The following is a 25,901-nucleotide window of genomic DNA, read 5'->3' on the forward strand; positions in this document are numbered from 1 at the left end:
GATAAAGAAATGCTGCTGAGGTAAATGAAAGAAATCTGTCAGCACGACTGTGTGAGACCCAAAGTGTACGAAATATGTGTTTACTGTGGGTCCTCTAAAAAAAATAAAAATAAAAAAACATAAAATTCTATGTTAGATAGTGAAACAGGAACCTTTCTGTCATTTAATGTTTAACTATATCTTAATTATGTTAGTGTAGTATGGCTAGCCATGGGGAAGGTCTTTATCAGTAGGAAAAGCTGTAAAACTTAAAATACAGTTATTTCCTTCACATTTTACAAAGTAATCCAATGGACCAGATTGGAGTCTTTGCTGGGACGATTCTGGCCCCCGGGCCTTACATTTGATACCCCTCAATGAAGCTGTTTGGCGATAAGACTCCAGTGACCGATCAGAGCAGAATGAAAATCCCAGTGGTGAAAGGATTTAGGACAAACCCGGGGGGTGGTAAAGATCAAGAATGAAGCTTGGATGGAGCTCTGAGTGACCATGGTGAGGAGGAGATTTGGAGGAGACAGGGAAAAAGAAGCTTTGAGATTTAAAGCAGACAAAATAGAGGCTGATTGGGTCAGAGAAGGCAAGTCTAGAGCAATGATGTGGAAGTGACATAAGGAAAAGACTAGCAGGCAGACACCTAGTAGCAGGCAGATGAGTTATTAAAGAACATCCTTTCTAAACTTATGTATTGCATATGCAGGCTTTATTTGCTTGTTCTTGAAATTAAATAACTACTGATATATTACATTTATGTTATAGATAGAATGCAACCCTATGATTATGTATACATTGTACTGCTTTTGTTCCCAAAGTGTGGGTTGAGCGCTGGGCTCTTCAAATCACGGACAAACAGATTTTCAGTTTACAAACACTTGTTGTAATGACTAACTACTCCTGACATTTTGGAGATGTTAGCTCTTTATACAGTAAAGTTACAGTGGGATACAAATAATATCAGGCTGATCCTGCCACGATTTGTTCCCCCAATTCAAATCACGGACAAACAGTATCCCACAGCTGTTTATGTTTTTGAACCCATTTTGCACAGAGAGGCATGTTTTGAAAAATGCATTGATAGCAATGTTGAACATTATTACACAGCAAAAAAACAACTACACGTAAAATAATCACACCGTGACGCCTCTGCCTTTCTAACTGGAGGGACAGTAACTGCGTGTGTGTATGTAAGCGTGTAAAACTTGAAGATAGTAAGATTAACAGTAACAGTCTCTGTTTGCCATTCTGCAATTCATCTCATGTAAACAACATGTAAACAGCGTGACGTGAAAAAAGGCACATACCTTTGACGTTGCGTGATGAACTCTGTATTCCTCGTCCACATGTAAATGCAAAAAAGGAGTTTTAAAAAATCTCGGTTTTAGGTGATTCGAAATGCCGTTTACGTGTGGACAAAATGCCCAAATGTAGTGTATTTTATTACTACCTGTAATTTATTGCAGTTTATTTGTATTTGCTTAATTGTTTACTAAATGTTTGAGGTGTGACATAAACCGTAATGGATCTTGAAAACAAAATATAGGTGTGTGTGGTTGGATGATGTGTTTGTGCGGGGGTGGGGTTACAAGAACAAAGGGGGGCCTTTGTTCTTGTAACCCCACCCAAGGTTAAAACAGAGTCCTCGCTTGTTGATCCTGCTTTACGGAGGTCCATGCCCATACTGACCATCACTGTTTTTGCTCTTTTACTTGTACACTGCCCCTCCTTCATCATCAGTAACAAGAGGTGAGAATCCTTAACTTCATAAAGAAATCTGCTGTCTTCCCAGATCTACTTGTTCTACTCACGATGGACTGATTGCAGATTACATGATTAGTAATTAGTAAACACATTGAGCAATACGGTATATTGCATGAAGTAAGGGAGAGGGGAACTTAAAAATGTAAAAAAAATGATCAGAAAGTTACAGTACTTCCTAAAATGATGTGAAAAGGCCTTGTCTATAGCCACTACATTTTCAAAATAATAAACTGAATGTGATGTAGATTTACTTTTATGTGGTACAGCAGCTGTTTTCATATGAATGAGATTTAAACACGGACTAAAAGAAAAGTTACTGCATTCTGAAGCAGTCTCGGCTTTTCGTATGCGATTAAAAAAAGGAACGACTTGCTTTACAAAACCTCTGATGTAATGAATGAAAACCCAATAAAACACACAATAAAGAAATCCCCATTGCAATCAGGGTTCTTACTTCTGGAAGAAATCTCATTTTAAGGGAAAAACTGCACTTCACAGGGTGCGTGTCGTTAAATCTCCGACCATCGACCTCTATATCCTGCTTTCTTAAAGTGTTTCTCTCTCCCAGCAGTGCACTTCTAGCCCTTGTATTGTACGATTTCAAATATCTCATGTCTCTATCAGCGGTCCTCTGCGAGCTCAGCGCTGACAGTCCAATAAACCTCAGCTTATTCTTCAGCTGAGATGCTGCGCAAGATGTGTGCGAAACCACAGTCTGAGACATGATGGTACGATTAGGTACACAGTAATATGCGAGATGCTGTGATGCAAAGCTCCATCCCTGCTTGTTTCAACACTAAATTATGCAAGCTGAAGTTTCGCAACCTGAAAACCTGCAAACAAATACAAAGTAAATCTAGAAAATGACAGAAGGTAAGTTTTGTTTCTACAGATTCCTTTCTCGGAATCAGCTTATCTTTAATTCATTATACACATAGGAAATGTCCATAAAGTAAATGTTAACCAGAAAGGATGTATCAAATAGGTGTTATTCAGTGAAAAAGGTGTAGCTAATTACACCCACCCAACAATTTTTTTATTAAACCAGATTTCACCAAAACAAAGACCAAAGAAAAAAAAATTTAAGAACAAATATTAAACAAAAACGTATTTTTTATAACAGTGATGATCACACCTATCACCACATTTTTTAAAAATGTGCATAATGAAGTACACGACCTCAGTTCCTTATCACAGCGATTACAAATGTTGACAGATACAGAACTTTGACCTTTGATTTTTTGAACTTTCCTTTTCCTCCGAGTTCATGTTTTATGTCTCTTGTTTCAAACAGATTCAAACAGATTATCTGTTTATCTGACTAAATATTATAAACTTTGCTTTTTTCCCAGCTCTTTAACAGCCTTCTTGAGCTGTTTAATGACGTCTATCAGTGCAGTCAACACATCTTGTTGTTTGGTCACTTTATTGAGATCATCCTTCATGGAGAGATTTTCTAATCTCCTCCAGATCTTCTTCAACAGCCCAGATTATTAGCTGTCTTTGGTGCCATTTTCAGCAGTTATAATTACTGTTTTCTTGTTGTTGTTTTGTAGGCGCCACCGTTCATTGCGCTCCTTCTCATCTTAATATCCTTTTTTATGACTGCCTTTATATTTAAACAGGAGGTGATTTAATTCCGATTCCCTTGCTGGTGGAGAACAGATGAATGCCTCACTTAAATGTCTGCTTATCTGTAATCTATTTGTATTCCACTGATTAAGACCAATGCTTTGGAAATCATTTCCAGATACAAAGCGACGTGGCTCCGCAAATGATGTTATTCGTGACCTCTGCCCACTGAAGCACACAATAAAAGCCAAATTAATCCATACACAGACTCTGACATGCAAGCTGTCATCTGATGGACAATTGGCCCAGCCAGTGCTGGATTAGCTGAGCATGTGCATGTCCACAAAGCACACACGCACACACACACACACACATACTCGCTTAAGTCCCATTTGGGGTCGCACATCTTAACTCCCACCCTTTGGGGACACCACTTTCTGTATGGTTTAGAAGCAAGCTGGCAACTCAGTTTTACTCCTTCAAGACCACAGAAATAAAAAATCACTTGAGATTTTCATTTTAAGCAACATTTGTTCAGACAGTATTTTTACCCTCACATTGGGGACTGGGGATTTTTAATGTCCCTTTTGGGGTCTTCAGCGATACACAGATAAACAAACTATTTTATGCCACTTTTGGGGACCTTACTTCCATTTGGGGTCTTCAGCAACACACACATACACAAACTATTTTATGCCACTTTTGGGGACCTTACTTCCATTTGGGGTCTTCAGCAACACACACATACACAAACTATTTTATGCCACTTTTGGGGACCTTACTTCCATTTGGGGTCTTCAGCAACACACACATACACAAGTTATTTTATGTCAGTTTTGGGGACCATACTTACCTTTTGGGTCTTCAGCAATACACGCATACACAAATTATGTTATGCCACTTTTGGGGTCGTTACTTCCATTTGGGGTCTTCAGCAATACACACATAATCAAACAATTTTACTTCAATTTTGCGATTATTACTTCATCAAAGTAAGTACAAGGTAATGTTATGATTTAACCATCTAGAAATGTTTTAGTATGCTGCTGCTGCTCAGTGTCACAATGTTAAAAGTCATCTTTTTCTACCCTACCTAACAATATTCATTGCAATTAGGTTTGCTAACTTGACAGAATCCAATGGATTTGCCAGAACTTCAAAGTCAGGTCATTACTTATTATGAAAGAAATCACAACTTATTGTGCCACAGAACCATTTAAATATTCTGATTCTTTTATTCCTACCGTGTTGTTTTTAGCAATTTACATGCACTTCATGTATACACAGGAACTTGCAGCAACAAAGAAACAACAAAATAGACAACAATTCATTAAGTGCTTCTACCTGCAAATGTAAAAAACTTTGATTCCAAATACATTTCATAGAGTGTGAAGTGGACACAATGAAAACCATGTTAAGAAAAAAATGTCAACTTGAAAAGTTTTTTTTCCTCTCAGAATGAGAAAAGGTTGTAGGCAACAAAATTACACCTGCTTACTGAACCTGAAATTTTTTGAGTGCAACGTCTTCAAAACATCTTCAGAACCATTTTACCAGAGAAACAGGAAATTTTAACTCACTGAAATCACAAACAGCCCTCAGTCCTTTGCACAAGCTTTTTTTTTTTAAGGCAGTAATGCGATTTCTAACATAATTTTTTACCCCAGTCCAGTTTCTGTCTTTCAGTGCATAGGGTTCTGCATTGATGCATTGAGTGCAGTCCAGCTTCTGAGGCACCTTGCATGTGTTGATGAAACGCATCATGTGTCTTTCAACTGCACGTACCTCATGATCTTCCCACTTACATTTGGCGTTACCTCGGCTGCCTTTGAAGAAAAGAAAACAGACATCAATACACTGCTTAAAACCTTTTCAATATCAAATGTTTTCCTCCTCTACTCAATGAATGTCATGTATTTAATATATATTCTTAGTGCTTATTTGCTGATTATATTGTTTTACGTATAAGAGAGGGCCAGCGTTGAGTGTAAACTAGGTCGCAGGCTGATAGGAAACTGCATGCTTTTGCAGAGCATATGAGCTGCAGGCAGAAAGTGAAACTAAGTAGAGTGTTTGATCGAAACTTAAAGTGTGCGTGACGTCTAGAGGAAGTATATAAATAACCAGACTGCCTGCTGCTGCTTCAGACTTGAGCTGATGTCTGTGTGCTTAGTCTCCATTTTCCGGAAAATGTAAAATTAAAGATCATTTTTTGAGTTAGACCACTTTGAGCCGTTAAAAGAATACAAAGAACTGAATTTAATAATTGGTGCCGTGACCCGGGTTCTTTTGCGGCTGAGAGGATTAATTTGGACCTTAAGGTCAGTGTTGGGGAGTAACGGAATACATGTACCGCCGTTACGTATTTAAAATACAAAATATGAGCAACTGTGTTCCGTTACAGTTACCGTTTAAAAAGGTGGTATTTAGAATACAGTTACTTTGTTGAAATAAATGGATTACACTGCGGTACTTTCCTGTTTCATATTGTGGTGAGTCAGGACTAAAGAGGACTGTTTGGGTTTTGTTTGACAGCTACGTTCTGTTGTTCCAGACGGCAGCGTTACGGTTGCCATGGTTACAGGGTGACGCTCTCTCTCTCTCTGCGACTGTGGTCGTGTCCAAATTCATGAGCTGCATCCTCCTGAGGACCCAGCCTTTGCGGTCTACGTGGGCCGGGTCCTCAGAAGGTCGGGTAGGCCGGAAGTAAACGGCTGTGAAATGTGACGGTCCAGCCTTCTGACTAGCGTCACCGCTGTCTCGGTGGAGTTTAATAAACTCGGCCGTCTGCTCCTTGCTATCTAAAATATAACAGGACACTGGAGTAAATTCTCGACCGTCTCACACTTTGGTTTAATCAGTTTTCTATTTGACATTTATTCAGCTGTGTGAAAACCACCCGGGGGATTAATAAAGTTTTATTTTATCTAATCTAATAACTTTAATCTCAGCCAAACCGATTTACTCACGAACAAATAAAACACTGAAAAAAGCCCAACAATAACATCTTTAGGTTGTCTAAGTGACTTATATATCACGTTTAACCTGAGTAGCGAAAGTCCGCGGTGATCTGAAAATGATGTGCTGGGAGTTGTGCTGTTCTCTGCGGCTTCAGTAACCCTCGAGCTCCCTAGCTATCGAGCTGGTGGGTAACAGACGTCTCCGAAAACATCGAAGCACTTTTGCAAATATGCGATATCTTGATAAACCGAGCAGATATTTGAAGTATACACAGCTACTTTCTCACCTTAATATATGTTAAAAGTTTATTTTGTGACTCAGAAAGAATAATAAGAGTAATTTTAAAACTTAGTAGCGGCCGCCATTGCTGGAAACTGGAATTGGCTGGGCCGCGCTATGAATTCTGGGATATGGTGGGCCACGAAGGACACACCCGACCCATCCTTCAAATTTGGGGAAAAGGAGGACGCATTTGTCGGCTGCATTCGGAGGAGTCTATGAATTTGGACAGCCTTTGGTGCGTTGCTGTGACGTAATCGGTCTACAAATGCGGCCTCAGGAGGATGCAGCCCATGAATTTGGACACGACCTGTGTGTTTCCTGGGTGAGAGAGCGCCTTTTTGTTGTTGTTGTGCTAAGCTAACAGGCAGAACGCTACAGGTATAGCTCTAAAGAATGTAGCCTCATGGGCAGTGTAGTCTGTGTTGCAGGGAGAATGGACCGCCAAACACGTTATGTGTCTGTGAGCAAGAGGAGGGAGAAAAAGGTGAGTGGAAAAGTACGAGCTGTCATCGAGCAATAACGGGAGCTGGAAGCATGTAAATATAATAATAACCACTGCAGCCAAGAAGAGAGCCTGACGAGCCCAGTTGTAAGTAAGCTATTAAGACTCGACTGTACACTGTGTTCGTGTTTTGCTCCGAAAACAATAAGTTCCGTTGGAGCAGCCTTTCAACGCCTCTCTCTGTCTCTCGCAAGAAAAGTTGACCCACACAACAAAGTAAAGCTATTTTTTGGCTATGAGCCGACACGGACCCCGCCGTATTAGTCAGAGGTCCCTTTACTACGGTTCAGAGCCGCGGACCTTCAGTAATAGTAATAAATCACACAGCAATAGTACATTCACGTAGTTGTAAAAAACATGATAATATATTAAGTAATCCAAAGTATTCAGAATACGTTACTGTCATTGAGTAAAGTAACGGAATACGTAACAGAATACATTTTGGGGCATGTATTCTGTGATCTGTAATGGAATACATTTTAAAAGTAACCTTCCCAACACTGCTTAAGGTATGATCTGATATGAGGCGGACAACAGACCGGTCTAAAAAGATTTAAAGGTAGGCACAAGCCTGTTCAAAGTAAAAGCAAAATCGTGCATATTGGATGAATTTCAAATTATTTGTTCGCCGAGTTGATGATCGTCACCATCAAAAATTTCCTCAGTAGTGGTGAAATTAAACTAAACTTAATCATTTATAACCACATGACCCATCACCTTTTCACTTCATTAATTCACTGAACCATATTTATTTTTCTGTGCCAATGTATAAAGTTTATGTTTATGCCAAAACAAATTGGTCGGTACCGTTTTTCAAGGGAGGACTGAAAGAAGTCCTTGGAGATGAAGACGTCCCTGGCCCTCTGTCTCCATCCTGATCCATTGTCTCATTCTCTGGTGTTTTTATTGCCTCCAGAGCTGATTGAAGAGGCTCACTCTCATCGCTTGAGTTATCTGAATTTTCCAGATCAACTTTTTCTAAAGGTTAAATGAAAATAAAACACCGCCAGAGCATTTAATAATTAAAAATAATAATAAATTATTATATTTTAGAGCATCCTAATAAAATTTACACTCTTACCTTCAGGGTCAATTTCAATATCATCAAGTGTTTGGCCTTTATAATTTGAAACAGTTCCATTCTCCAGTGCCAAAAGCAATTTGCTCATCTTAGCAAGCTGAAGTGTTCCCTGAGGCAACCGGTAATACTGCCTGTGCACACGTATGTCATGACCCAGAAAGTCTGCTAGTTGATCTGCTTCATTTTCTTGAAGATTAAGCACCTGCAACATTGTTGCGATATGTTTTCGGAGCCTTGTTGATGTTAAGATTTCAGGGTGTTTTGCTCCACTCTCCTTTGCAAACATTTGGATACAGTCTCTTCCTCGATAGGCAGATAAAGCTCCTGGTCTAGCAAACATGTAAATGTTCTCTTTGGGGACGCCACAAGATTCACGAGTTTTCACAAGGAGCTCCATTGCAGAGACCATTGATGGTTTTAGGAGAATAGGAACTCCTCTCCCTCGTTTTCCACGGATTTCTACTCTGGTGAAGAAATCACACATTTTTTTCTCAAGTGAGGTCAGACAAGCAGCCATGTCCATATTGATTTCTGACTTTTTTCTGTCTTTAAAGGTGGACACCTCCATTCTTGATACCTCTCCTTCGCTTCTTCTGTTAAAAATGATCACTTGAGCAAGTGTCACTTTGGCAAGCATTGCATAGCTGTATGGAGTTGGAGTCAACCTCAGCATTCTTTCCGCACCGCTTTTAACAGTCTCCATATGGCGATCCAAGCATTTGACATCATCTGTTAAAGGTAAAATCTGTGGTGCATTCCACTTAGACTCCTTCATGGTTGTTGTTGCACCTCTGGTGATCAGTCCCTTCCATCTAAAATTTTTGATAGCCTTAAATTCTCTGGCAAATTGCACAAGGCTTGAGTCTCTGTCTTCTAAGGACAAATTGTCAGTCTCTACAAGCTCACAGATAATTCCCAGATTGTTGCCAATTTTTAGAGCTAAGGTAGGTTTCTGGAACGTATTTCTTTCAGGACTGTACCCAGCCACCTCTTTCACTGCAGATATCAAATGGTTGAAGTTTGCAGGATAAATCAGTTCCTCTGCTTTTTGAATGGGGGTATTCTTCTGAGCTATAAGCAGCAGTCGCCCAAGTTCCCTAAGCCTTTACCTTATGTAGTCATGTCTGTTCTTTCTTGAACCATTTAGATCATAAAGGTGCTGTCCAAACTGAAGAAGAAGTTGGTCATTTTGGATTAATTGAGTTACCTCGTCATATTTCATGCAGGAAATCACAGTTTTCAAGCCCTCTCCAATGTCACGAGCAACAGCAGTTTTCAGTGCACATTTGGATCGAACCCACTGCTTCCCACTCTGGGAGTTTTCTTCACTTTCTTTCTTTGCTGGGCATATTCTCATGTGCTTCCACAGTGTTTTCTTAGAATAGAGTCCCTGGCAGTGATAACAATGAATGTAATTAATGCCCTCTGTGGATTTCTTTGGTCTATAGCAGGCCTGTAGCTCACCAGCCCCCCTCTTCACAACACTGGCATTATGGGCAAAATTTCCACGTCTTCTAAGGATGTTCAACCTATTGCGTCTCTCTCTTGAATTTTTGGGATATTGAAATGCACGAGCAACCTCTTCCTTATTTTTATGTACAGTCTCCAGGTGTCGTGCAATTTTTGATGTAGGTTGGAGACAAAACAAACAATAGTTTCTCTTATCATACACACGGCGACTTCCAGACTTTGAAGGTGGTAACACTTTGAGTCCAAAATCTGTTCAGTTCTGCTTTTCTTCGGTGTACTTTCATTGCTATTTGTTGCACTGTGGGACGAGAGCTTTCTCTTTCTTGGAGTTTTTGAGATCCTCTTCTTAAAAGTTGTGGCACCATTCCCTTTATTTAAAATTTCTGAATAATTATCTAGTTTTTGTGGAGATAAATCAGGGTATTGCAGAGAAGGCAGAGACTTCTGTGCAGTTGGATAAAGAGGTTCATCTTCATCTAGCTGAGAGGAACTTCCTTCAGTGTCTGGAACATAATCAACATCACTATAGTCTGTGTGATCGGATTCATCAGAAGACGTTTCTGTATATGTTGAGACCTTGGGGGAAAAAAATAACATCTCTTTAAGTTTTAAGACATGATAGAAGTATTTTTTGTGACAGATTAAAAGTTAGAGCCATTTAAAGATAAATAAAACATGTATATTAAACATTTTCCACCTGTTTTTGTCTTGAGGACCTCTTTTTTGAGTATTCAACGAAGCAATTCTCAGATGCTGGTTGAAGTAATGATGTTGTGGCAACTATAGGAGGAACTGCAGCCTTAAACGATGGACAAAAAACAAAAACGGAGTTTCTAAAAGTATCATATTATTACAACATATTTTTGATATCTATAAAACCAAATAAGGAAATATTGAACTGTAAAAGTAATACTGGTTATAGCATAAAATTCAACACTGGAATTACTGAAAAAAAAATTATATGTCATTTAGAAAAAAAGGTTGCATAGGGTATTTTTTTAAGAGGGATATGAAAATTAATATTAAAACAAACCTAAACTGCAAAGCAGTGTACTTGTTTAAATTCAAAGACTTGTTACCAATACTTCAGCTACCTTCTGTGCATTTTCCAGAGTTTCCCTGGTCCTCTCCAAGGAGAAATCATCAGAATAATGTAGTGGCTATGAAGATACAGAAATTCATTATATAGCAGACATATTTAACAATAATAAACAATCTTTGAGTTTTCAATTACACAGTACTTGTATGGACAGAACTTTGTTAAATTAGTTAGGTAATAAATGTATTTCATGTATAAGAAAAAGCATCATGTAAACAAATGACAGCCTAACAGTAACTGTTATGCTTATTGTAGCTGTTAGCTAAAACCACTAATTTAGCTTAGTTTGCCCTGGGTTCAGCTTTGACAAATATGATCGACTGTTGTTATTATTATTAGGCCTCACAATTATAACTTTTGGGGACGTTTCTAACACAAATACACTCTGCTTTAACCTAAGTGAGGACAGTAAATGGCAAACTGAACTAAGGCTACTCATAAGATACTGATGAGAACGTAACACTTACCTGAGTGCAGTGTTCAAGATCGCCGGTTTGGCTGCTGATCTCAAGAGTAGACTTATCCTGAAAACAGAGACATGACTTCACTTACAACTACAAAAACATCACCAACTACAGTCATCATTAGGCCTCACACTTATAACTTTTGGGGACGTTTCTAACACAAATACACTCTGCTTTAACCTAAGGCTCCCCTAAATTGACCGTGTGCTTCGTGTTGTGCGTGCCCGCATCTGTGCATTTCATGGAGTCTGTGTAGAAATGACTAATAAGACAAGGCTGCAAACTATTCTCACAGACTTCAAATGTGAAATTGAAACCAATAAGATGGAGGATGATTTTGGGCAAAATACATTTATATAAAAAAAAAAAATCGATTCTGGATTTTAATGAATCGATATCACGTTATCCAAGCCAGAATCGATTTTAATCAATGAATCAATTATTAAAACCCACCCCTACTAACAACTACAAAAACATCATCAACTACAGTCATCATTAGGCCTCACACTTATAACTTTTGGGAACGTTTCTAACACAAATACACTCTGCTTTAACCTAAGTGAGGACAGTAAATGGCAAACTGAACTAAGGCTACTCATAAGATACTGATGAGAACGTAACACTTACCTGAGTGCAGTGTTCAAGATCGCCGGTTTGGCTGCTGATCTCAAGAGTAGACTTATCCTGAAAACAGAGACATGACTTCACTTACAACTACAAAAACATCACCAACTACAGTCATCATTAGGCCTCACACTTATAACTTTTGGGGACGTTTCTAACACATATACACTCTGCTTTAACCCTTTAAGACCTACCATAGAACCAAGTCCGCCAGAGCTTATATTATATTTTTACATGCTGTGGAGCCATTTTTGGGAGCATTTCAAGTTGCTATACATCAATACAACCATTATAGCCCAGATTTTAATAATATGTCTGCATTAAGTGCATAGTAATTACATAAATTGCAAAAAAGTGCAATAAACTACAAAAAAATTGAAAATCGTTTTTGTTTTTAACATATATTTCTAGTTAGAGAAATTTAAGAGGCTTATCCCTCAAAACTGTAAATACAAAAAAGTTGCACAAAATAGTTTCCCACCACAGGAAATTTATTTTGAGTGTCTTCATAGTTTTATTTTTGAAATACACCAATTTTTATACACTGCAGGAAAAATGAAAATAAATATTATAGTGCAAATTTGCAAAAAAAGCAGCATATGCATCAAAATAAACTATTTCCAGCAGTGCAATTTTAGTCCTAAGCATCCCAGAAACGACACAGAAAGTCATAAAGTCAAACATAACTTTTGAAAACACCAGTAACACCGTTTCTAACACAAATACACTCTGCTTTAACCTAAGGCTCCCCTAAATTGACCGTGTGCTTCGTGTTGTGCGTGCCCGCATCTGTGCATTTCATGGAGTCTGTGTAGAAATGACTAATAAGACAAGGCTGCAAACTATTCTCACAGACTTCAAATGTGAAATTGAATCCAATAAGATGGAGGATGATTTTGGGCAAAATACATATAAAAAAAATCGATTCTGGATTTTAATGAATCGATATCACGTTATCCAAGCCAGAATCGATTGTAATCAATGAATCAATTATTAAAACCCACCCCTACTAACAACTACAAAAACATCATCAACTACAGTCATCATTAGGCCTCACACTTATAACTTTTGGGAACGTTTCTAACACAAATACACTCTGCTTTAACCTAAGTGAGGACAGTAAATGGCAAACTGAACTAAGGCTACTCATAAGATACTGATGAGAACGTAACACTTACCTGAGTGCAGTGTTCAAGATCGCCGGTTTGGCTGCTGATCTCAAGAGTAGACTTATCCTGAAAACAGAGACATGACTTCACTTACAACTACAAAAACATCACCAACTACAGTCATCATTAGGCCTCACACTTATAACTTTTGGGGACGTTTCTAACACATATACACTCTGCTTTAACCTAAGCCTCCCCTAAATTGACCGTGTGCTTCGTGTTGTGCGTGCCCGCGTCTGTGCATTTCATGGTGTCTGTGTAGAAATGACTAGTAAGACAAAGCTGCAAACTATTGTCAGACTTCAAATGTGCACTTGAATCCAATAAGATGGAGAAGGATCTCTCTCTCTCTCCCTCCAGCTCTGTTGATGTGCCACTGGGAGTGTAACGACTGCTCCTCCCCCCTCTGCTCAACAAACACGTGGCTGCTTTTGCATTCGTCCCCTCGCTGCTCAGAGCAAACACAAGGCTCATGTGCAGAGTGAAGCAAAAAAAAAACAAACATTTAGAGAGATTTAGAGAAAGGAAAAAAAAAACGGGGCAGGCTTCAGTTGTTCACTTCAAGGAGGCGGCTCTACGGGCCGTTTTGTTTGCCACCGACACACACACACAGTATATATATATATTCTCAATCACATTCACACCAATCTCTTATATCAGTTCCACTACATCAAGACTATTTTATGGTGATTAGCCGTTTTATTACCATGTATTTTGCAAGGTAAGATAACCATGTCCTGCATTCAAAACCACTGAAAGTGTCTATGGTGGTGCTGTACCTAATATTGTGCTCATTTGATCCAAAACCTATTTTTCCTTTATTTTGAAGGCAGAGGCTTAGATCCATTAGGTATTCACGAGAAAAGCCTTATCACATGTCAGGATTACAGTATATGGAAAATATGTGATTATAATGGGAGTCAATGGGGCCCAAAATGGTACAAGGGTAACAGGAGGTAGTACATATGTGAATCTCCTTACCTATACACCACACCATAGAGGGGATCAAATACACTCTGCTTTAACCTAAGTGAGGACAGTAAATGGCAAACTGAACTAAGGCTACTCATAAGATACTGATGAGAACGTAACACTTACCTGAGTGCAGTGTTCAAGATCGCCGGTTTGGCTGCTGATCTCAAGAGTAGACTTATCCTGAAAACAGAGACATGACTTCACTTACAACTACAAAAACATCACCAACTACAGTCATCATTAGGCCTCACACTTATAACTTTTGGGGACGTTTCTAACACAAATACACTCTGCTTTAACCCTTTAAGACCTACCATAGAACCAAGTCCGCCAGAGCTTATATTATATTTTTACATGCTGTGGAGCCATTTTTGGGAGCATTTCAAGTTGCTATACATCAATACAACCATTATAGCCCAGATTTTAATAATATGTCTGCATTAAGTGCATAGTAATTACATAAATTGCAAAAAAGTGCAATAAACTACAAAAAAATTGAAAATCGTTTTTGTTTTTAACATATATTTCTAGTTAGAGAAATTTAAGAGGCTTATCCCTCAAAACTGTAAATACAAAAAAGTTGCACAAAATAGTTTCCCACCACAGGAAATTTATTTTGAGTGTCTTCATAGTTTTATTTTTGAAATACACCAATTTTTATACACTGCAGGAAAAATGAAAATAAATATTATAGTGCAAATTTGCAAAAAAACAGCATATGCATCAAAATAAACTATTTCCAGCAGTGCAATTTTAGTCCTAAGCATCCCAGAAACGACACAGAAAGTCATAAAGTCAAACATAACTTTTAAAAACACCAGTAACACCGTTTCTAACACAAATACACTCTGCTTTAACCTAAGGCTCCCCTAAATTGACCGTGTGCTTCGTGTTGTGCGTGCCCGCATCTGTGCATTTCATGGAGTCTGTGTAGAAAGGACTAATAAGACAAGGCTGCAAACTATTCTCACAGACTTCAAATGTGAAATTGAATCCAATAAGATGGAGGATGATTTTGGGCAAAATACATATAAAAAAAAATCGATTCTGGATTTTAATGAATCGATATCACGTTATCCAAGCCAGAATCGATTGTAATCAATGAATCAATTATTAAAACCCACCCCTACTAACAACTACAAAAGCATCATCAACTACAGTCATCATTAGGCCTCACACTTATAACTTTTGGGGACGTTTCTAACACAAATACACTCTGCTTTAACCTAAGTGAGGACAGTAAATGGCAAACTGAACTAAGGCTACTCATAAGATACTGATGAGAACGTAACACTTACCTGAGTGCAGTGTTCAAGATCGCCGGTTTGGCTGCTGATCTCAAGAGTAGACTTATCCTGAAAACAGAGACATGACTTCACTTACAACTACAAAAACATCATCAACTACAGTCATCATTAGGCCTCACACTTATAACTTTTGGGGACGTTTCTAACACAAATACACTCTGCTTTAACCTAAGGCTCCCCTAAATTGACCGTGTGCTTCGTGTTGTGCGTGCCCGCGTCTGTGCATTTCATGGTGTCTGTGTAGAAATGACTAGTAAGACAAGGCTGCAAACTATTCTCACAGACTTCAAATGTGAAATTGAAACCAATAAGATGGAGGATGATTTTGGGCAAAATACATTTATATAAAAAAAAAAATCAATTCTGGATTTTAATGAATCGATATCACGTTATCCAAGCCAGAATCGATTTTAATCAATGAATCAATTATTAAAACCCACCCCTACTAACAACTACAAAAACATCATCAACTACAGTCATCATTAGGCCTCACACTTATAACTTTTGGGAACGTTTCTAACACAAATACACTCTGCTTTAACCTAAGTGAGGACAGTAAATGGCAAACTGAACTAAGGCTACTCATAAGATACTGATGAGAACGTAACACTTACCTGAGTGCAGTGTTCAAGATCGCCGGTTTGGCTGCTGATCTCAAGAGTAGACTTATCCTGAAAACAGAGACATGACTTCACTTACAACTACAAAAACATCACCAACTACAGTCATCATTAGGCCTCACACTTATAACTTTTGGGGCCGTTTCTAACACATATACACTCTGCTTTAACCCTTTAAGACCTACCATAGAACCAAGTCCGCCAGAGCTTATATTATATTTTTACATGCTGTGGAGCCATTTTTGGGAGCATTTCAAGTTGCTATACATCAATACAACCATTATAGCCCAGATTTTAATAATATGTCTGCATTAAGTGCATAGTAATTACATAAATTGCAAAAAAGTGCAATAAACTACAAAAAAATTGAAAATCGTTTTTGTTTTTAACATATATTTCTAGTTAGAGAAATTTAAGAGGCTTATCCCTCAAAACTGTAAATACAAAAAAGTTGCACAAAATAGTTTCCCACCACAGGAAATTTATTTTGAGTGTCTTCATAGTTTTATTTTTGAAATACACCAATTTTTATACACTGCAGGAAAAATGAAAATAAATATTATAGTGCAAATTTGCAAAAAAAGCAGCATATGCATCAAAATAAACTATTTCCAGCAGTGCAATTTTAGTCCTAAGCATCCCAGAAACGACACAGAAAGTCATAAAGTCAAACATAACTTTTGAACACACCAGTAACACCGTTTCTAACACAAATACACTCTGCTTTAACCTAAGGCTCCCCTAAATTGACCGTGTGCTTCGTGTTGTGCGTGCCCGCATCTGTGCATTTCATGGAGTCTGTGTAGAAATGACTAATAAGACAAGGCTGCAAACTATTCTCACAGACTTCAAATGTGAAATTGAATCCAATAAGATGGAGGATGATTTTGGGCAAAATACATATAAAAAAAATCGATTCTGGATTTTAATGAATCGATATCACGTTATCCAAGCCAGAATCGATTGTAATCAATGAATCAATTATTAAAACCCACCCCTACTAACAACTACAAAAACATCATCAACTACAGTCATCATTAGGCCTCACACTTATAACTTTTGGGGACGTTTCTAACACAAATACACTCTGCTTTAACCTAAGTGAGGACAGTAAATGGCAAACTGAACTAAGGCTACTCATAAGATACTGATGAGAACGTAACACTTACCTGAGTGCAGTGTTCAAGATCGCCGGTTTGGCTGCTGATCTCAAGAGTAGACTTATCCTGAAAACAGAGACATGACTTCACTTACAACTACAAAAACATCATCAACTACAGTCATCATTAGGCCTCACACTTATAACTTTTGGGGACGTTTCTAACACAAATACACTCTGCTTTAACCTAAGGCTCCCCTAAATTGACCGTGTGCTTCGTGTTGTGCGTGCCCGCGTCTGTGCATTTCATGGTGTCTGTGTAGAAATGACTAGTAAGACAAGGCTGCAAACTACTCTCACAGACTTCAAATGTGAAATTGAAACCAATAAGATGGAGGATGATTTTGGGCAAAATACATTTATATAAAAAAAAAAAAATCAATTCTGGATTTTAATGAATCGATATCACGTTATCCAAGCCAGAATCGATTTTAATCAATGAATCAATTATTAAAACCCACCCCTACTAACAACTACAAAAACATCATCAACTACAGTCATCATTAGGCCTCACACTTATAACTTTTGGGAACGTTTCTAACACAAATACACTCTGCTTTAACCCTTTAAGACCTACCATAGAACCAAGTCCGCCAGAGCTTATATTATATTTTTACATGCTGTGGAGCCATTTTTGGGAGCATTTCAAGTTGCTATACATCAATACAACCATTATAGCCCAGATTTTAATAATATGTATGAATTAAGTGCATAGTAATTACATAAATTGCAAAAAAGTGCAATAAACTACAAAAAAATTGAAAATCGTTTTTGTTTTTAACATATATTTCTAGTTAGAGAAATTTAAGAGGCTTATCCCTCAAAACTGTAAATACAAAAAAGTTGCACAAAATAGTTTCCCACCACAGGAAATTTATTTTGAGTGTCTTCATAGTTTTATTTTTGAAATACACCAATTTTTATACACTGCAGGAAAAATGAAAATAAATATTATAGTGCAAATTTGCAAAAAAAGCAGCATATGCATCAAAATAAACTATTTCTAGCAGTGCAATTTTAGTCCTAAGCATCCCAGAAACGACACAGAAAGTCATAAAGTCAAACATAACTTTTAAAAACACCAGTAACACCATTTCTAACACAAATACACTCTGCTTTAACCTAAGGCTCCCCTAAATTGACCGTGTGCTTCGTGTTGTGCGTGTCCGCATCTGTGCATTTCATGGAGTCTGTGTAGAAATGACTAATAAGACAAGGCTGCAAACTATTCTCACAGACTTCAAATGTGAAATTGAATCCAATAAGATGGAGGATGATTTTGGGCAAAATACATATAAAAAAAAATCGATTCTGGATTTTAATGAATTGATATCACGTTATCCAAGCCAGAATCGATTGTAATCAATGAATCAATTATTAAAACCCACCCCTACTAACAACTACAAAAACATCATCAACTACAGTCATCATTAGGCCTCACACTTATAACTTTTGGGGACGTTTCTAACACAAATACACTCTGCTTTAACCTAAGTGAGGACAGTAAATGGCAAACTGAACTAAGGCTACTCATAAGATACTGATGAGAACATAACACTTACCTGAGTGCAGTGTTCAAGATTGCCGGTTTGGCTGCTGATCTCAAGAGTAGACTTATCCTGAAAACAGAGACATGACTTCACTTACAACTACAAAAACATCACCAACTACAGTCATCATTAGGCCTCACACTTATAACTTTTGGGGACGTTTCTAACACAAATACACTCTGCTTTAACCTAAGGCTCCCCTAAATTGACCGTGTGCTTCGTGTTGTGCGTGCCCGCATCTGTGCATTTCATGGTGTCTGTGTAGAAATGACTAATAAGACAAGGCTGCAAACTATTCTCACAGACTTCAAATGTGAAATTGAATCCAATAAGATGGAGGATGATTTTGGGCAAAATACATATAAAAAAAATCGATTCTGGATTTTAATGAATCGATATCACGTTATCCAAGCCAGAATCGATTTTAATCAATGAATCAATTATTAAAACCCACCCCTACTAACAACTACAAAAACATCATCAACTACAGTCATCATTAGGCCTCACACTTATAACTTTTGGGGACGTTTCTAACACAAATACACTCTGCTTTAACCCTTTAAGACCTACCATAGAACCAAGTCCGCCAGAGCTTATATTATATTTTTACATGCTGTGGAGCCATTTTTGGGAGCATTTCAAGTTGCTATACATCAATACAACCATTATAGCCCAGATTTTAATAATATGTATGAATTAAGTGCATAGTAATTACATAAATTGCAAAAAAGTGCAATAAACTACAAAAAAATTGAAAATCGTTTTTGTTTTTAACATATATTTCTAGTTAGAGAAATTTAAGAGGCTTATCCCTCAAAACTGTAAATACAAAAAAGTTGCACAAAATAGTTTCCCACCACAGGAAATTTATTTTGAGTGTCTTCATAGTTTTATTTTTGAAATACACCAATTTTTATACACTGCAGGAAAAATGAAAATAAATATTATAGTGCAAATTTGCAAAAAAAGCAGCATATGCATCAAAATAAACTATTTCTAGCAGTGCAATTTTAGTCCTAAGCATCCCAGAAACGACACAGAAAGTCATAAAGTCAAACATAACTTTTGAAAACACCAGTAACACCATTTCTAACACAAATACACTCTGCTTTAACCTAAGGCTCCCCTAAATTGACCGTGTGCTTCGTGTTGTGCGTGCCCGCATCTGTGCATTTCATGGAGTCTGTGTAGAAATGACTAATAAGACAAGGCTGCAAACTATTCTCACAGACTTCAAATGTGAAATTGAATCCAATAAGATGGAGGATGATTTTGGGCAAAATACATATAAAAAAAATCGATTCTGGATTTTAATGAATCGATATCACGTTATCCAAGCCAGAATCGATTGTAATCAATGAATCAATTATTAAAACCCACCCCTACTAACAACTACAAAAACATCATCAACTACAGTCATCATTAGGCCTCACACTTATAACTTTTGGGGACGTTTCTAACACAAATACACTCTGCTTTAACCTAAGTGAGGACAGTAAATGGCAAACTGAACTAAGGCTACTCATAAGATACTGATGAGAACATAACACTTACCTGAGTGCAGTGTTCAAGATTGCCGGTTTGGCTGCTGATCTCAAGAGTAGACTTATCCTGAAAACAGAGACATGACTTCACTTACAACTACAAAAACATCACCAACTACAGTCATCATTAGGCCTCACACTTATAACTTTTGGGGACGTTTCTAACACAAATACACTCTGCTTTAACCTAAGGCTCCCCTAAATTGACCGTGTGCTTCGTGTTGTGCGTGCCCGCATCTGTGCATTTCATGGTGTCTGTGTAGAAATGACTAATAAGACAAGGCTGCAAACTATTCTCACAGACTTCAAATGTGAAATTGAATCCAATAAGATGGAGGATGATTTTGGGCAAAATACATTTATATAAAAAAAAAAAATCGATTCTGGATTTTAATGAATCGATATCACGTTATCCAAGCCAGAATCGATTTTAATCAATGAATCAATTATTAAAACCCACCCCTACTAACAACTACAAAAACATCATCAACTACAGTCATCATTAGGCCTCACACTTATAACTTTTGGGGACGTTTCTAACACAAATACACTCTGCTTTAACCCTTTAAGACCTACCATAGAACCAAGTCCGCCAGAGCTTATATTATATTTTTACATGCTGTGGAGCCATTTTTGGGAGCATTTCAAGTTGCTATACATCAATACAACCATTATAGCCCAGATTTTAATAATATGTATGAATTAAGTGCATAGTAATTACATAAATTGCAAAAAAGTGCAATAAACTACAAAAAAATTGAAAATCGTTTTTGTTTTTAACATATATTTCTAGTTAGAGAAATTTAAGAGGCTTATCCCTCAAAACTGTAAATACAAAAAAGTTGCACAAAATAGTTTCCCACCACAGGAAATTTATTTTGAGTGTCTTCATAGTTTTATTTTTGAAATACACCAATTTTTATACACTGCAGGAAAAATGAAAATAAATATTATAGTGCAAATTTGCAAAAAAAGCAGCATATGCATCAAAATAAACTATTTCTAGCAGTGCAATTTTAGTCCTAAGCATCCCAGAAACGACACAGAAAGTCATAAAGTCAAACATAACTTTTAAAAACACCAGTAACACCATTTCTAACACAAATACACTCTGCTTTAACCTAAGGCTCCCCTAAATTGACCGTGTGCTTCGTGTTGTGCGTGCCCGCATCTGTGCATTTCATGGAGTCTGTGTAGAAATGACTAATAAGACAAGGCTGCAAACTATTCTCACAGACTTCAAATGTGAAATTGAATCCAATAAGATGGAGGATGATTTTGGGCAAAATACATATAAAAAAAAATCGATTCTGGATTTTAATGAATCGATATCACGTTATCCAAGCCAGAATCGATTGTAATCAATGAATCAATTATTAAAACCCACCCCTACTAACAACTACAAAAACATCATCAACTACAGTCATCATTAGGCCTCACACTTATAACTTTTGGGGACGTTTCTAACACAAATACACTCTGCTTTAACCTAAGTGAGGACAGTAAATGGCAAACTGAACTAAGGCTACTCATAAGATACTGATGAGAACATAACACTTACCTGAGTGCAGTGTTCAAGATTGCCGGTTTGGCTGCTGATCTCAAGAGTAGACTTATCCTGAAAACAGAGACATGACTTCACTTACAACTACAAAAACATCACCAACTACAGTCATCATTAGGCCTCACACTTATAACTTTTGGGGACGTTTCTAACACAAATACACTCTGCTTTAACCTAAGGCTCCCCTAAATTGACCGTGTGCTTCGTGTTGTGCGTGCCCGCATCTGTGCATTTCATGGTGTCTGTGTAGAAATGACTAGTAAGACAAAGCTGCAAACTATTGTCAGACTTCAAATGTGCACTTGAATCCAATAAGATGGAGAAGGATCTCTCTCTCTCTCCCTCCAGCTCTGTTGATGTGCCACTGGGAGTGTAACAACTGCTCCTCCCCCCTCTGCCCAACAAACACGTGGCTGCTTTTGCATTCGTCCCCTCGCTGCTCAGAGCAAACACAAGGCTCATGTGCAGAGTGAAGCAAAAAAAAAAACAAACATTTAGAGAGATTTAGAGAAAGGAAAAAAAAACGGGGCAGGCTTCAGTTGTTCACTTCAAGGAGGCGGCTCTACGGGCCGTTTTGTTTGCCACCGACACACACACACAGTATATATATATTCTCAATCACATTCACACCAATCTCTTATATCAGTTCCACTACATCAAGACTATTTTATGGTGATTAGCCGTTTTATTACCATGTATTTTGCAAGGTAAGATAACCATGTCCTGCATTCAAAACCACTGAAAGTGTCTATGGTGGTGCTGTACCTAATATTGTGCTCATTTGATCCAAAACCTATTTTTCCTTTATTTTGAAGGCAGAGGCTTAGATCCATTAGGTATTCACGAGAAAAGCCTTATCACATGTCAGGATTACAGTATATGGAAAATATGTGATTATAATGGGAGTCAATGGGGCCCAAAATGGTACAAGGGTAACAGGAGGTAGTACATATGTGAATCTCCTTACCTATACACCACACCATAGAGGGGATCAAATACACTCTGCTTTAACCTAAGTGAGGACAGTAAATGGCAAACTGAACTAAGGCTACTCATAAGATACTGATGAGAACGTAACACTTACCTGAGTGCAGTGTTCAAGATCGCCGGTTTGGCTGCTGATCTCAAGAGTAGACTTATCCTGAAAACAGAGACATGACTTCACTTACAACTACAAAAACATCACCAACTACAGTCATCATTAGGCCTCACACTTATAACTTTTGGGGACGTTTCTAACACAAATACACTCTGCTTTAACCTAAGTGAGGACAGTAAATGGCAAACTGAACTAAGGCTACTCATAAGATACTCATTAGATACTGATGAGAACACATTATGTGCAGGACACTGCTGAAAAGCTGTGTGTGTTGAGACAACAACCAGAAATAAAAAGACCGACAAGGTGGCTCAACCCCTCCTCCCCACCCCTCAACATTTTTATTTCTGGTTGTCGTCTCAACAAACAAACACAGAAGCAGCTCTTCAGTGGTGTCCTGTACAAAATGACAACAACAAGTCAGTAAGGACCCAGTACAGGCTTTAATGCAAGGACAGCGTGATGAGCCAATGCAGCGGCCCCACAGACCACACCCCACCATACGAGTATATTCACTGATATTAAATACTATTATCTCATCGAAATACAAAACATACTTTGTATTTCAACTCAAAAATAAAAACACCATGTTCTGAAGAGGTTTAAGAAAAACTTAAACCTCTTACTGGTTGCCACCGTTGCCTACTGGTGGTGGTCAGAGGGCCCGGTGGCGCCAGTGTCCGGCAGCCTCGCCTCTGTCAGTGCGCCCCAGGGTGGCTGTGGCTACAATGTAGCTTGCCATCACCAGTGTATGAATGTGTGTGTGAATGGGTGGATGACTGGATATGTAAAGCGCTTTGGGGTCCTTAGGGACTAGTAAAGCGCTATATAAATACAGGCCATTTACCATTTACCATTTAAAAAGAGGTTTAAAATTTAAGCTGTTTTAACAGTACAGTTTATGTGATATCTTTGGGCCAAAATCAAATATAGTTAGACTTATTTGACATCATGTGCAGCAATAGTGCAATGCAATAGTTTACCATCTTGCGCCAAGGCCAGTCAGCTTTCCCGTAGTCATAAGTTATTTCTTCTCCTGGGTCAATGTCACGTAAGGCAAACAGGCAAAGATGTGGCCTTCCTTCAACTTCAACTGTTTTCATCTTACAGCTAGGCCTTCGGTGGTCATCATTCACAAGCCTTCCTAATGACTTGTCTTCAACAGAAGCATCAATGCTTGAAGAAAAAAATCGCATCAACAATAGAGTAAATCAACATACTGTGTGGCATGTTACATAAATAGATATTTGTAGTAGTGTATTAAGTATAGCATAGATCCAAAATACACTGTAACATGAAATATTGTCTTACCACCAAGAGGTTCCTTTCCATTTGAAATCAAATAAGAACACTTCCACCGTATCATTGAACTTGTTTTTTTCAAGATAAGGATCTGCTTTGCAAAGTTCTCCACAGTATTCAAGAACAAATTCCCCCTGTTTGAAAAACTGTGAGGCAATTACACCACGACCTTTAAAAGAAGAAAATATTGCTCTAGTTTAAAAAAAAAAAACGTTTCCACCAATTGTAAGACATTTTAAAACTTATGAATAAAGTTACTCTTCTTTACACAGCCTATTAAAAAACTATAACATAAACACTTGATAAATGCAAATGACATGAGCAAGGTTATCAGTACTAAATGTCTAATTTGCATACAGGAGCAAAGTGTTACTGATTATGCCTGCTGTAATTATCAAAATGCACAAATTACACTATACCTTTGCATGGGCTGATGAATTGCTCTGTTAGACCAGTCTTGTCAGTTTTCAGCTTAATATAGTGTTCTGCATCATGTTGAGGATTAACTCTTTTCCTTCTTCTACCTGATGTTTCCATCATAATATCAAATGCAAGATTTCTTTTCTGTAAAAAGAGATTTAAAGACCTAATTATTCCATGTGTTCACCAACTCCAAATTAAAATACAGTATGCCTTTTCTTAAACGCTTATGATAAAATATAAATATTTGATAAATTATTAAAAATATTTGTTAATTACTAAAGCACACTATCAAATCTCATGATTACATTAAAGATTACACTGAAATTTAACATTTGTACTTTTTCTTGGCTTTTTTCTGTTTTATTCGATTGACTCAGTAAAGAATGGCAGGAAAGCGGGGCAGAAAGAGAGGGGGAAGACACTGGGCAAAGGACTCGAACTCAGGCTGGTGTCAAGAAAAAAAAAAAACTCAAGCTGGTGTCGAGGCCACCACGAAAACAGCTAACAAAAAAATGTCACCACGCTAATGCTGTTCACAAGACAGCAAAAATCAGCGATCTGGAGAAAATTGTCTTGTTATCATTCCCCCCTTACATTTTATTACTCTGATTTCAATGTTAGCTCGTTTGGGCTTTATCAAGGGCACACCTAGCTAACCAATATCAGCATTCATCTTGAAATAACTTTCTTACATTCAGACAGAAAATGCTGACATTTCTTTTTGTCGTGTAATTTCCTTTTCAGCAGAAACCTAAAGGCATGGCAATAACAAACTAAATGTCTTAAGCTAATTTTCATACCTTTAAAGCTGCTCCATGCGCTGCTGCTCTCCGATGGTCACCTCGATGACTGCAATCTAAAGCTATTGTGACCCTCCCCCACCCGCCTCTTCTTTCGCGCCTCTCCTTCGCGCCTCTCCCTTTCGCGCGCCTCCAACCCGCCTACCGGCAGGCGCTTGCCACACCCTGCCCCGCCCCGCCCACATATCTAAAAAAAAAAAAAAAAATCGGAGAAACCAACGCTTTTTGCAAAGCCTAATGGCAAGATTATGATTATGCACTTAAAGATGTTCAATCAGTCAGTTCAGTATTATTTTAATTATTAATTTAATTAATTATTATTTTAATCACTGTTTAACTTATCAAAATTTTAAAAAAAAATCAATATATTAATCTGCAAAAATTAAATCAATTTCTAAATGTAATTTCTCAGTTTCCTTGCTATAAAGTATAGAGGAACTAATGTTCGGGGTTTTGTACACAGTGAATAAAATTGTCAAATGAGAAATATAAGAGATGCCTTACTATTCCACTGTTAATTTAAGTATCACTTTTACCTTTTAAATGTTCTAGTATTATAAGTTTTTTTGTTTTGCTGCA

General features: G+C 37.7%; 2 protein-coding genes and 1 long non-coding RNA gene across 4 annotated transcripts in view; 1 reads left to right on the plus strand and 2 right to left on the minus strand.

Annotated features, from left to right (window-relative positions):
* LOC146524511 (uncharacterized) overlaps window positions 1-11,496 on the plus strand; it is a 476,239-nt gene extending 464,743 nt beyond the window's left edge. The window contains exon 2 of the long non-coding RNA XR_014877214.1: window positions 11,127-11,496. This is a non-coding gene — a long non-coding RNA (uncharacterized LOC146524511). The remainder of the gene's footprint in view (window positions 1-11,126) is intronic.
* LOC146524526 (uncharacterized) lies at window positions 4,554-8,999 on the minus strand. The gene is made up of 3 exons (XM_085180026.1): window positions 8,154-8,999; window positions 7,880-8,050; window positions 4,554-5,153 (listed from the first exon to the last, which is right to left on the minus strand). The coding sequence occupies exons 1-3, from the start codon at window positions 8,926-8,928 to the stop codon at window positions 4,867-4,869; spliced, it is 1,233 nt and encodes a 410-aa protein (XP_085036152.1). The 5' UTR covers window positions 8,929-8,999; the 3' UTR covers window positions 4,554-4,866.
* On the minus strand, window positions 9,129-25,463 carry LOC146524527 (histone-lysine N-methyltransferase set-1-like). 2 transcript variants are annotated; one of them, XM_085180147.1, is made up of 10 exons: window positions 25,323-25,425; window positions 24,519-24,663; window positions 24,109-24,268; window positions 23,781-23,973; window positions 22,783-22,839; window positions 14,078-14,134; window positions 11,190-11,246; window positions 10,718-10,783; window positions 10,321-10,422; window positions 9,129-10,199 (listed from the first exon to the last, which is right to left on the minus strand). In XM_085180147.1, exons 2-10 carry the CDS (start codon window positions 24,637-24,639, stop codon window positions 9,678-9,680), a joined length of 1,335 nt encoding a protein of 444 aa, XP_085036273.1. In that variant the 5' UTR covers window positions 24,640-24,663; window positions 25,323-25,425; the 3' UTR covers window positions 9,129-9,677. The 2 variants fall into 2 exon arrangements, with proteins under 2 accessions (XP_085036273.1, XP_085036282.1); XM_085180156.1 differs by lacking the exons at window positions 9,129-10,199; window positions 10,321-10,422; window positions 10,718-10,783; window positions 11,190-11,246 and adding exons at window positions 15,876-15,932; window positions 17,051-17,107 and having other exon boundaries at window positions 11,522-15,309; window positions 24,519-25,463.
* Between the last annotated feature and the right edge of the window lie 438 nt (window positions 25,464-25,901).

This window comes from Neolamprologus multifasciatus, chromosome 2 (assembly GCF_963576455.1).
Source record: "Neolamprologus multifasciatus chromosome 2, fNeoMul1.2, whole genome shotgun sequence".
In the NCBI taxonomy this organism is placed as follows: Eukaryota; Metazoa; Chordata; class Actinopteri; order Cichliformes; family Cichlidae; genus Neolamprologus; species Neolamprologus multifasciatus.